The following is a 14,428-nucleotide window of genomic DNA, read 5'->3' as shown; positions in this document are numbered from 1 at the left end:
TGATAAGTTGGAGGTAATTTAGCAACTATGAAGATACAAAATGGGCTAAAATGAGCTTTTTGAGGGGGTTTTATTTATGACAAAAAATACCAGTAAACTGAATACTGTATTTACTTAATTAATTTCAATACTTATGATAGAATTTATATTACCTACTTATTTAAAATGCGCTAAATCAACACAATTCTTGGGCCTTTTTTGGGACAGCTTGATTGTTATATGTTTAATCTATTTAAATTTGTAAAAAACAGTCAGGTCAATTTAATTTATTTGTGTTGGGACAATTGTGTGAATCCTGGTATACAGTATTCAACATGTCAGCATATTTCTAAAGGTGCTGTAGACTTGAAATTTTCACAAAATAAATATTTTCACAAAATATTTTCTTTCCAAAATGTATGGAAAGCAAACAAACCTAATTAGTTTACAAATTAAGTTATGCGTAAGCTTAAAGACGCCTCTCATATGGAGAATGAAGTCACAAGCATTGCTCAGGTGTGAGTTTTTCACAGACTTTAACAGTGTAAAAATCTTTATAGTTCTGTTGGTCTCGTTTATCAAATCTGATCTTTATTTTCTATTTTCTATTGGATTCGAGTCAGGTGATTGGCTTGGCCATTCTACAGCTTGATTTTTCTTTCTCTGAAAGCATTTGAGTTTCCTTGGCTGTGTTTTGGATCATTGTCTTGCTGAAATGGCCACCCTGGTTTCATCTTCATCATCTTGATAATGTAGATGTTGGACTGAAGGAGAAAACATAAATTTACAATGAGGAAAGGCAGAAGGTTGCTGAAGAACTACTGGGAGAATTCAGCTGCTGTCTGTGCCCTCACTGCCTTTCTACACCTCCCTTACTTCACATGTTTAATACTTTTTTCCTGCGTCATTTTATTACACAAAACTTCATTTGTAAGTTAATTAGTTTTGTTTTTTTTTTGCGTATATGGATTTCTTTGGTTCTAATGAACACCTGGTGAAAGTTTCAAGTCAACTGCACCTTCAAAAAATATGTTTTCTGAGAAAAGTGGTGACATGTTCAATATGTATTTAGCCTGCTGTAAATAGTAGGTAAAATAACTTCAGATTTTTTGTCATAACAAAATTAGTTTATGCCTTAAATAAATAAATAAATAAATAAATAGCTAAATAAAGTAAGAAAAATATTCATTGTTAACTTTTTTGTTATTTCTTAGCAGAATTTTGTAAAAAAATAAATAAATAATAATAATAATCTGTAGATTTTTGGGAAATGATTTTGAGAGTACAGCAAATTCATAATTAAAGCATCAAATTAAATAAATCTCAATTTTAAATATTCATTCATTCATTTTCTTTTCAGCTTAGTCCAGGGTTTCTTCAGATATCATAATGTCAAATTTAAGACTTTTTAAGATCTTTTTAAGACCATTAAGTATTAAATTTAAGACCTACATCAAAAACACTCACACACAAGAGAAAATGCAAAATCACAAAATTAGTGGTAAAACAAATGTATTCAAATTGAACGGTACTAAAGACAGGTTAGATGCACCATTGAACTACAGAAAAAACAAACAAACATATCAATGCCACCGCCTCATCGCTCACCTCATGAAGCGGACGAGGCTTTTATACTTGACACGTTCACCAATGCATATTCTTTGAAACGACAGAGGGTGGTCAAAAGAAACCCACTGTAAAGTCAGACGGATAAACAGAGAAGTAGTAAGTGTCTGGAACTACGTCATACCATTAATATCATTTAAGGCTACTAAATGTTTTTTATTATTTTTATACTTTATTATAATGATTATAAAGATTTTTATAACCATTCAAGATTTTTTAAAATAAACTTTGATGCATCACTTGCTTTTTTTCATATCTCGGACAGTTTTACCTTATAAAGTTAAATATTAATGGCAAAAGAACATGGGTTGCTCTACAGTTATATTTTTTATTATGGCAAGAATAAAAGCAAATAACAGTGCACTTACTAAAAATACTGACTTTTTTATTTTGCCCACTCAACAATTTAAACATTACTGTCTGAATAGGGAATGAACCGCCAACTTATCCTCCCAGCTGCAACCCATCACTGGGAAACACCCATGCACTCTCATTCACACACATACACTACGAACAATTAAGCTTACCCAATTCACCTATAGCGCATGTGTTTGAACTGTGGGGTAAACCGGAACACCCCGAGGAAACCCACACAAACACTGGGAGACATGCAAACTCCATACAGAACTGACCCAGCTGAGTCTCGAACCAGCAACCATCTTACTGTGAGGCGATCATGCTACCCACCTGCGGCACATTTTTAAATTGACAAATAAAAGACATATTTAAATGTGTCTATTTAATTTGTGAATAATTTGTAAATAAACAGGCGATCTTATAACTGTTTATTTCATTTAAGTTTTAAAACACTGATTAATCAAATTATACAAAAGTCCATTAATAATAAATATAAATCACCTTTAAATGGACAAATTTATAGACATTTATAATAAATGTTATAATATCTTGAATGTCTCATGTGTAATTTGCATATTCTTCAATATGCAAATATTTCTAATTCTTTAGAAATTATTATAAAATGTTTGAAAACATGGTAAATTTGTCATTTTATAAAGAAATATCATAAGTAGTTTACAGAATAAAGTCAGAATGGTTTTACTCAAACACACAAAACTGCATTATAAATCATCAATCCAGAGAAAATGTCTGTTAATGTTTTCCATATTGGTGTAATTACAGAAGACAGAGCGTTTCAGCTAATGTGTTTCAGCTATCATTACTGGGATGGAAAACTTATCAAAATACACTCAAAAACAGGAACTCCCAATCCCTGAACAGTCTCCCTCAGTGATATCGCTCATAAACACGCACGCACAAATGCACACACACCCACATAATGGTGGTTTATGAGGAGTCTTTATAGTCATAATGTATATTATTTTGTAAAAAATTGTGCTGGGCATTTTGTATTGTATTAAAAGTTTGTTTTGTGTGTTTGTTTATGCATTATATATATAAAACTACACATGAGCAAACATGTTTATCACAATTGGATTAAAATAAATAAATAAATATATATACGTGTGTGTGAATATGTGTGCATATATATATATGTGTGTATATATATATATGTATATATATATATATATATGTATATATATATGTATATATATATATATATGTATGTATATATATATATATATATATATATATATATGTATGTATATATATATATATATATATATATATATATATATATATATATATGTATATGTGTGTGTGTGTGTGTGTGTGTGTGTGTGTGTGTGTGTGTGTGTGTGTGTGTACATATATATCATTCACTACAGTGAACTACATTTATATATACATTGCACGCACAAATATCATGTCAAAACACAAACAATTATTTTGGATGCAATTAATTGTGATTAATCTTTGCCCAACACAAAAAAAAATACATATTAGATGGCCTTACCCCACCCCTAATGGGAATATTTTTTTTACCATTTACCAAACCACCTTAACATTATTACCTAGGTCATACCAGTGTCATTTTACAAATGTGTATTTTCGTAGGTAGTCCCACACGGAATCTGTGCGTGCAGAATTCCGCAGATTTTTAACCCATCATTGATTCTGTTTATTTATTTGTGTAGATGTGAGTAAATTCATATTTATTCAGTTTTTTTATTAATTTCAGTAATATTATTGACAAATATGAAAATATTTATATGATTTATGTACAATACAGTGTGTACAGTAATATTTTCTGTCTTTTAGTAGATATATTATATGAGAATCTTGCTTTTGTTTACTAAATAAATTGGATCTAATTGGATTTGCATTGTAAACATTAAATGCAAGTTAAAAAGGTATTACTTTTTATATTATTTATTAAGGTTTTATTTATGATACTCCCAAAATAATTCTGCATAAATCCACAGATTTTTACCAAAATTCTGCGCAGAAATAGCTAAAAATGGCCGCAGATTCCGTCTGACCCTACTCATAAGCCACCATTACTTGTACACACACACACACACACACCTGTACAGCCATCTTTATGGGGACTTCCCATAAATGTACTAATTTTACTCTCCACCTACACCTAAACCTAAACCAACCCTCAAAGGAGACCATCTGCATGCTGACATTTTCAAAATGCTTCATCCGCTGTGATTTATAGGTTGTTTTCCACATGGAGACCCTAAAAAAGGCCTATCAAGGTCAAATTGACTGGTGTTGCTATACTTTGAGCAATACAAGATAGGCTTGTCCTTGTTGTTTATGTGTAAAAAGCTCCTGTTTCTAGAAAAGCTCCTCCTCCACACACACACACTCCCACAGACTGCAGACCATCTGATCTGAAAAGCTCAGCGATGGTGACGTCTGTTCAGACACGTGCTCACAGCATGATGCTCCCCGCTCGCAAACTCACGGCTCATTTAAAGGCCATAAACAGATATTTTATTCATGCAAAAGAAGGGCTTCATTGTTTGGGCTACAGTAAAATGGTTTTGAACGTGCTCTGTCAAGTTTGTGTCAGAGAATGTTGGAAACTTTTATTTTGAAGTGAGTTTCATGTTACATGGTGTATTAGTAGATACAGCTTATTTTTCTTTCTGTAATGTTTTAAAGCTGCTGTCACCAATCACTTCAAGTTCAAAATGTACTTTAAACTGGGTTGCCAGATCCAAGAAAATATTCCAGAACAATAAAAACTCACCCAAAAGAAATGAAAAGTAGCCCATTTTTTTGAGTCAGTTCCTGGATTCCCACAAAGGGAACGGTTTACCATATCTTCTTTGATGTTTTGTAATACATACAGTATATTTGTAGATAGCTAGGGATGCAACAATACAGACTTCTCACTGTTCGGTTTTAGGGGTCTCGGTTCGGTTTATGTTTGGTTTGGAATGCGTCCGTAACTTTAGTTCTCACTAATGGGACATTTACTAGCAGGGAGCCTTATTTCAGCTCATGGACATACATTCTAACATGAAGAGCCAGTCTAGAGAGTTATTAAAAGGAAGTACAGTTGAAGTCAAAATGATTAGCCCTTTGGTATTTTCTTGTTTTCTTTTTCAAATATTTCCCAAATAATGTTTAACAGAGCAAGGAATTTTTCACAGTATGTCCTATAATATTATTTCTTCTGGAGAAAGTCTGATTTGTTTTATTTCGGCTAGAATAAAAGCAGCTTTTAATTTTTTTTAACCATTTTGAGGTCAATATTATTAGCCCCCTTAAGCAATATTTTTTTGATTGTCTACAGAACAAACTATCATTATACAATGACTTGCCTAATTAACCTAGTTAAGCCTTTAAATGTCACTTTAAGCTGTATAGAAGTGTCTTGAAAAATATCTAGTAAAATATTTGCTGTCATCATGGCGAAGATAAAATAAATCAGTTATTAGAAATGAGTTATTAAAACTATTATGTTTAGAAATGTGTTGAGGGAAAAAAATCTTCTTTCGGTTAAATAGAAATTGTGGAAAATATACAGGGAGGTTAATAATTCAGAAGGCTGATAATTCTGACTTGTATATTATATCATATTATAAATAGGGGGCTCTATCATTAGCACATTATTTTATTACCTAAGGCCAGTCTAAAACTATTAAATTCAACTGCTATTTAATTTTTACCAAATACCAAAAATGTAATTTGCAAATATGATATATATATATATATATATATATATATATATATATATATATATATATATATATATATATATATATATATATATATATATATATATATACAATATTTATTTATTTAATTTTTATCAAATGCAAAATAATGTTTCTATAATACTAGCAATTAACAGTAACTCAAGATTGAGGAGGAGATGCACTGATGCTGACACTGATGCTAAAGTATATTATAGTGTCTTCACAAATTCAGGATTCTGGGTGGGGCTAAAACCTAAATGGTTGAACTCTACAATTCAGTACTACCTACTTCAGAGTCTTTGTAATGTGTTTCGACAATATGGTTAAAACATTTATACAGTGAGATTTAGAGATTTTCTTTAAACAGAGTTTTATCTATATACACTGAAAAAATGATTGCTTAGATTTACTACATTAAGATAAGTGGCCTAAATTTAAACATACAAATTAAGTTGAACATTACTTAATTTCATTAGTTTGTTTAAATTCAGCCCATGTAACTTGTTTACAACCACTTACCTTAAAAAAATATTTAATCCAATGAATCATTTTTTCAGTGTACATTTATTTATTTTTATTATTATTATTACAAAAGACATTTTGTAAAATATTTTTACATCTCAGCTGGATTTAACTTCTGAACACCATGATAATGACAAAAACAGTGTCACTTCAGTAACTAATTCTTTTTATTGGAACTTCAACTTTGCTTTGGCTTAGTCTCTATTTCCAGACATCCCAAGTCTCCCAGAAGTTCCTGGATGCCCACAAACGAATGATAATCTCTCGGATATTGCGCACCCCCCGCTCTTCAAATACGACGCGCACCTCAACCCCCCCAAACCCCACCTACCCTTTCCGCTCTTCAGATACGTCGCCTCCCTGCCCCTAATTTACAGCAAATTATCTATGTCCATCCGCCCTAGCCACCCTATGCTCAAATTAGTTCATCCAATTCCCCTTTATCGCATGTCTTAGGACTGTGGGGGAAACCAGAGACCTCGGAACTGTCAACAGAAATGCCAACTGGTCCAGCCGAGACTCGAATCCGCGACTTTCTTGCTGTGAAGCAACAGTGCTACTGTGCCGCTCATTGCAACTTCAGATGCATTATGCAGACAGTAAAAGTGGTGTTTAATTTGCTCTTGTGCACTACGTTAATGTTTTTTTTTTGTCTCTCCTACCCAACAGCAAAACTCGGACACCAACGGCAACCTGCGGAAACGTGTCAATTCCAACATTCAGCCTCAAGCAGAGTCCAAGAAAACCCAAAGAACCGAAACCTCTAGCAAAAGCGGCGCGTCCTCGTCCAAACCAACTCTGACCAGCCAATCATCTTCCACCTCAGAAGGTGCCAGCAGTTTCTCCAGCCAATCGCGTCTCAGCCCCAGTTCCGCCAGCCAATCGAATGCAGCCGCTTCCTCCTCCTCTGCCTCCAAGACCACGCCTCCGGCTCCACCCTCTACACCCACAGTTCCTGACAAACCATCGCCCGGGACGACCACCGCAGGCTCCGCCCCTCTTCACCACCTCCTCGGGCCTAAATTAGAGAATATCAAAAAGAAGGAAGCCAAGGCTCAACCTCAACCTGCCGCTCCTGCCACTGGAGGAGCCAGCAAGATCGACGAATATGCACGTATTTTATTCCCAGTGTCCTTCGGGGCGTTTAACATGGTGTACTGGGTGGTTTACTTATCCAAAGACACCATGGAGGCCAAGGGAGCCTAGCAAGCTTGGATGTTTGTACCCTTTTTTTCTACAACAAACGATATAAAAAGCTCTCTTAAGGATTACATCAACTGTTGTTCCAAGCAATTCCAATTATATCACGGCAGACGAAACTGGATGTTGGAATTATTATACTTTCTTTTTTTGGGGATTATCAAAAGGGCACAAGATTAAGCATGTGGATATATTATACTAAGTAAAAATCATTTAATTAAAACAAACAAAAATACTATCCAAGCAATCTCTCTTAGATTTCTCTGTTGTCTGTTCGAAGAGCCATATTTCCAGTCTGTCCTGTTTATCGCCGGACACACTGATGAAGGAACAATACAACTGAATGGAAAAACCAATACCAGGGGGCTGTTTAGTCTATTTTTATATTGAGACACTTCCAGAGAAATCCTTCATTGGGAAACCCAACGGATTTGAACTGATCTGCCAAGAAGACGTATTTCTGACGTAATACGCAGCATATTTCTTTCTTAATTTCAAACCGCGTCATGGTGTATGTAAACTATCAGGCATGAATGGCATATCTATGCTGCGATCGCTCCCTGAGAGCCAATGATGGAACGGAGCAAGTCCTGATTGCTGAATAACATATGCATGTCTTTTATTTTTTAAAGAGACTTAAAAACGAAAAAAAAAAAAAAAGTTGTCGTTTTAGATTAAGTCGTTAAAGCACAAATGATGCATTTTTTCTCTCTTTGTTTTTAAAGTTGAATGGCTTGATTTTAGTTTAGTTCCATTTGGGTTTCATTTTTTATTACTATTATTATGATTATTGTTATTATTGGAGTATTTTTTTGTCTTAAAGCTGATACGCTCTCCACATTCTCCTCAAGTGTGATGCAGGCAAAGGTTTTCAGCAAATGAAGCACATGCCGCACAGCGTCCAGATGGTTCTGGAGCCGTTTACAACAATCAGAGGGTCAAACAGACTGATGTTGTCGTAGAGGAGCAGCAGAAAACCTCCACCAATTCTCATAGGGCTGTTTTTTTTTCTGTATGTGTAACCTTGATCTAATTAAGGATAATTTGAGGTCTTCATTACCCACCAGTTATTAATTGTCATGAAAAGTCAATGCTTATGGAATAGTTTGCTCCAAAGTAACAAATGTTTGATGTCAAAGTCCAAAAATGACAAAAAGTAAGCACCATATGAGCAGCTGAAATGACTTCCGAAGCTGTTGCTAGCTTTGTGTGAGAAAGTGAAATTTCAAGGGCATTTACATGACAGGTTTGAACTAAAAGTATGTGCTCTGTCCATAAAAATAGCATTCTGGGGGCTTGGAAATGGTAACTTTTTTTAAAAGTGTTTCTAAATTTAGTTTTTTTTATTTATTTATTTATTTTTTGATCAATACCACCACGTAAACCAAAAAAAAAATTGAGATTACAGCTTTTATTCATCTGCTATTACTTGACAACCAAAACAACAATGGTAGATGAGAGAAAAGTCACTGGGTTCCATCTTTAAGGGCTCATTCCTATGCTCCAATCCTTGTAAATATTCCCACTCCATGACTGAAGTGTCCACCAGTTGAACTTTTCAAAATCGTTCATTACAAATGGCCCTGCAAAGTGGCCATTTTTGAGCACTTTGGTTTGGAACGACACTTCAATATGGCAGCCATGATTGTTTTTATTCCAAAGTGCCATTCTGAGGATGATTAATCATGTTTGGAACACGTCATGTTTTTTTTTTTTTTTTTGCTTTGCTTTTATTTTTGTAATGAAATTGCCATCTCCTGGACTTTTTTTTCAGCTTTTAGCACATTGTTGTCATGTAAATGTACCCTTACTACTTTTCTTCCAATGATTCAAATAAGATTTGAAAAGGTAATCAAATAAATAAGAGTTTAAAGAGCCCCTATTATGCATTAAAAATAGTCATATTTTGATTTTAGGGGTCTCCAACAACAGGCTAATATGCTTGTCAAAAAGCACTTTCATAGTCTTATAATATGCGTTAATTTGTACCTAATTATCCCAACGTCTCCCATATGATTCGTTCAGCGATTCATTTGTTCCCAAACCCCTCCTTTGCGTGAGGCTAATCTGCGCTGATTGGACAGATGACAGTCTGTTGTGATAGGTCGACTGCGTTCAGCGTGAGACAGAGAGAAATGCCCACCACGGCTTATCAACAATATTGAAGTAGTCAGAATGCAGAGTGTATGTATAAGCATGCCTGCCAATACTCCCGTTTTTCCCAGGAGTCTCCTGTATTTCAGAACCATCTCCTGCCACCCTCCCGTTTATTTCTCCTAGAAAACAATTTGGTACGGTCTGTGAAACCCCTAGGTCGCCAACATTGGTATAAAACACGTTTCATAATACAGTTACTAACACCATAGTACACAGTACCCGGTTCTCAACAGTGTTATTCAGACACCTCACCCCAGATCCTAATGCACCACAAATGCATTAAAGCAATGCAGTTTAACACCAGCATATTGCTTTCTTCTAAACCCCACGTAAAACACACTCAGTATTAATCCACACAGTGGCATAAGCTGACCTGTTTTGAACAAATGGGCGGGGCTTAAGTTCCATTTTAACGTCACACTGGCACGGCTAAAGACTCGTTATCAAGATGATTCATTGAAAGCACTATGAGTCGACTCTTTTATAGATGAATCAGCAGTTTTAGACACGGTGCACTTTCAGATTTACGCCTTAGCTAGATATTTCACTTCACTTAGAGCTGTGTTACACACTGCATGGAAGGTCATTTTCAAAAACCCAATGATAGGGGCTCTTTAAATGGATTTGTTTTGTCACACAGAGCTCTTGTATGATCTCAGAAGCATATTTTACAGCTGTATTTTGGAGCTTGACATCACTTTACCAAATGAAGGTGCCAAAATATGGGGGTTTTCTTTCAGTGATGCCACAGAGGAACTATTTATTTTCTGTCTTGAAAGAACTTTTTGTTTGTTTTTGTGAGTATGGCAAGCCTTTCTATCATCTAATGCATCTTTATTCCATTACTTAGAACATTTTGTGCATTGAAAGGTTTCCTTTGATGTTAAAAGCCGTTCACGGAACCACAGATTCCAACAAGGAATGTCTTTTCCCCCTTTCAATGTATGGAAAGATTAAGAAAAATGAGAGAAGGAAAATGTCTGTAGTTCGTTTTCCCAAAGTAGGACGAAATGCTGGGTTCAGATGATGTGATGTTTGTATCTGTTATGGTAGTCAAAATGATTTTACACGTTTAATATTATGCAATTTTACGTCATTGATTCAATGTCTTGGACACACCAAACTGAAGGTCAGCTGTTGCGTAGCGTAGTCTATCGATGTCAGGCTAGTTTGTGTGGTACGCTCCACTCCACCTCCCATCAGGCTAAAGTCAGAGAATATTCAGCGCATGGAATTGGCGACGTTCAACAGTGAAAGAGAGAGCGTTCTGATAGGCTGATTAGCTGCTAATCAGATTGCAAGAACAAAAACTATAGGTGATGAAACTATACAAACGACGCAAATCAAGAGGAGACTCAAAGACGCTGGCAGTCATTTCATTACATTTTAATATTTGCAAAACAATGTGGATTATCAGACCTATTTGCATAAGCGAATCCCTCTGTGGTGATCGACAAAGTACTGGAAGAATGGTGCGCAAATGCCACATTTTAAAGTCCCTTTAAGGCAAATCGTTTCACTAGGCAGCCATCTTTGAAATGCCTCTCAGGGAGTAAGCTCGGGCATTCTGTCTGAATGGGAAAACATCAAATTCTCCAAACCTGTTTGCCAAGCTTACGATTACATTACATATTTGAGATTTATCAATACAATTCAATAACAACTGTCTCATAGGTTTCTAAACATTACTAATGCACAATCGTAAGGAATGAGATCACGACACCAACCTCATTTATGGCCGTGTTACACATTATCATCCTCTGAATAATGCCTTGTCCTATGGCACTAGTCTTCTAAAGTAAATCCCAACTTGATCTTGATTGAAAATCTCCTCCCAAACTGACAGCGACTCTTTGTTTACAAGTTTGTGGGCATTCGAATAGTTTATGTCATGCGGTGTGCATTTGACAGGATGAATTGCACCTTCATTCATTTTGTACAGATTACAAAACCAAAAAACATTTGTTTGCAAATTTAGTTAGTTCATTTAAAAGAAGAGATTTCAAGCTTCATGTGGACATATGTCTGAGAGGCAAGTATTCGTTGAGATTCCAGTGCTTTTGTTGACCACAGAAACTGTCGTAAAAGCACTCGTCTGGTCCAAGCTCCTCCCCCAGAAAAACGTCATTGGTGATTGGCTCAAGTACTAGAAGGCGGGGCTTCATTCGCCATATTGACCATTACCAATGTCTCTTTAAGGCAAATAATTTCAATTGGTAGCCATCTTTGAAACGCCTCTCGAGCAGTATGCTCTGGCATTCTGTTTGAATAGGGAAACCTAAAATTCTCCAAAACTGTTTGCCAAGCGTACGATTACATTACATATTTGGAATTACCGATACAATTAAACAACATCTGTCTCATAAGTTTTTTTTTAAACGTTCAAATCAAACAAAATCTGCATAAACTCACATCTGGTCTGAGCCCCCCCTCATAGAATCGTCAGTATATAGTGATCGATGATTGCTTTATTCGCCGTCAGACAAGTGATCGCTGATAAAAGTAAAGAGCGGGTGGGGGGGGGTGTGGTTTTGGGGTATATCGCGGATGAAAGTGAAGAATGGGGGGGGGGGGTTATAGCGGATGAAAGCGAAGCTTGGGGGTGGGGGAGGTGCAATATCGTGGTTGAAATTGAAAAGCGGGGGGGGGGGTGATTGCTGATGACAGTGAAGAGCCGGGGTGTGGGGGTAGTTGCGGTGGCCCTTTATAATGTCCCCTCGGGCCCCATAAATGTATGGGCCCTTAGAATCGTCCTAAATCCCCCCACCCCCGCCAGCGGCGCCCCTGTTCGCCGTATTTACTGCTACACTTTTTCCCCATTCAAAGCTATAAGAGTGACACGTCTTGTGTATTCTATTCAGTGTTTGTTTACAGTTGTATGTGTGCAGCACTAGTTCCTGTTTCCATTTATGAAATGAAAATACCAACTACTGCCACCTGCAGTTGTCAAAAAATGCATCATTTCTCATTTCAGTCGCCTGTTGGACGTTTGTTGTGTTCACGCTTACAGTCGACGCATCACACCAACATAGTCGGTTTTCATTGCCGCTAGTTCTTTGATGTCAGCTTGGTGTGTCCTAGGGATTACAAAACCTTTCATAGAGGTAGACTTAAGGGCTGTTCACATATCGCATCTAAAAGCATGTGAAAAGCGTAAGCGCATCACTTCCTTCACCATTTTCAACGCTCCTTTTTCGTCTGTTGTTACACCTACATTAGAAATAACGAACTTGGGTGTGCAAAAGACCAGATATGTGAACAGCCAACACAATCTCACGGCAATTCGTAACATTTTGATTTAATGGCTAATTCGTTCGAATTCGTACGATCTAATTCGTACAATTTAGTACGATTTGCTCATCCGCCAATGACAGTTGGGTATAGGGGTGGGGTTAGGTGCCACACCTCCTTTTTAAAATCGTACAATTTAGCACGACTGAACTCGTACGAATTCGAACGAATTAGCCTCTAAACTGACAAAACGTAAAATACTTACGTTTTTTCGTGAGATTAGGCTGGAACGGCCCCTTAAACAACTAAACAAAAAACAAGCTAGTGTTTCTGTCAGGATGTCCCTAAGGCTGCATTGATTGTTATGTATTACCGACAGACTCTACATGAGACAAACTGACTGATTCTTCTGTCCTGATGCCATTGTTGTTCACTTAAAGGGATAGTTCACCCCAAAAATGACTAATTGTTTACTATTTGCTTACCCTCGAGTGGTTTCAAACATTTATGAGTTTCTTTCTTCTGACGAACACAAAGATGTTCTGAAGAAAGCTGAAAACCATTGACTTCCATTGTACTGTAAGAAAAACAGATGCTGTGAAAGTCAGGTTTTCAGCTTTCTACAAAATATCTCCTTCTGTGTGTGTGTGTGTGTTTTATAATAAACTCATAAAGGTTTAAAACAAGTAATAAGGGAGTAAATGATAGGATTTTTATTTTATGGTGAATTATCTCTTAACACCAAAATGAAATTTGCCAGATATGTTGTAGTCTGAATACAGTATAATTCATGGTGTACATAAAGGGGAGTTTGTTTGTCTGTGAACTGTCCCATTTAGGTTTGATTCGCTTGAGAGTTAATTCTTTACTGTTTAAAATTGACCTTAGGAGGCAGGTTTCGAATGGATTCATTCCATTGTTCTGTTCAAATACAGCATATGTCATACCATACAGCATACAGCACACATTTTGTTTGATTCGATCAAATCTATACAATTAATTAAATGATTCTTTGATTAATTAGAGCAAATGAGCATGTGTATTCTTAGATGTGTGCCTCTACACATGCATGAATATGGACGCATTGGTTTGTGTATGCGAGTGTGAGAGAGAGAAGCTGGAATAAGACACAGTGGTCAGGATTAAATCTATTATTCTCTGTTAACGAGGCAGCAGAGTTCATCTAATGAATCATTTACTTTGCTTTCGCTCATTATGATGTTTCCAACACAAATGTATTGGTCATAGAGAATTAAAAACCTTATGAATAGCATATTGTTTAATAAATATAGGCCTATTATATACTGTATGTTGCTTATTATATTTAAAAAGTACCAGAGCCCTAAGAGGTCATTATCATTTTTTTTCTTTCTATTTCACTTCGTCACGATGTGGACTTGTTTTCTCTTGGATTTCTAAGTAAATACGATGTTTTTTTTAACAGTACAGTAGCTGAGCTTTTGCTCATAGGTTATCATTAAAACAAAACAATCCAAATTTGCTTATAGGATTGTCAGGAACACAATTTAACCAAATAAATTGGTCAGAAAATAATCTTTTTAGAGTGAGTCAAGAGTGCAGATGCTGAACATTTCAGAAATATCATTTTTAATAAGTGTATTCACATAGAA

General features: G+C 35.7%; 1 protein-coding gene across 1 annotated transcript in view; it reads left to right on the top strand.

Annotated features, from left to right (window-relative positions):
* gabra4 (gamma-aminobutyric acid type A receptor subunit alpha4) overlaps nucleotides 1-8,765 on the top strand; it is a 93,462-nt gene extending 84,697 nt beyond the window's left edge. The window contains exon 9 of the mRNA XM_056472442.1: nucleotides 6,879-8,765. Within this exon, the coding sequence (XP_056328417.1) occupies nucleotides 6,879-7,415 (537 nt within the window). The 3' untranslated portion in view covers nucleotides 7,416-8,765. The remainder of the gene's footprint in view (nucleotides 1-6,878) is intronic.
* Nucleotides 8,766-14,428: the final 5,663 nt, after the last annotated feature.

Source organism: Danio aesculapii, chromosome 14 (genome assembly GCF_903798145.1).
Source record: "Danio aesculapii chromosome 14, fDanAes4.1, whole genome shotgun sequence".
In the NCBI taxonomy this organism is placed as follows: domain Eukaryota; kingdom Metazoa; phylum Chordata; class Actinopteri; order Cypriniformes; family Danionidae; genus Danio; species Danio aesculapii.
Note: the sequence above shows the minus strand (reverse complement) of the source record. Positions and strands in the feature narration are given on the sequence as shown.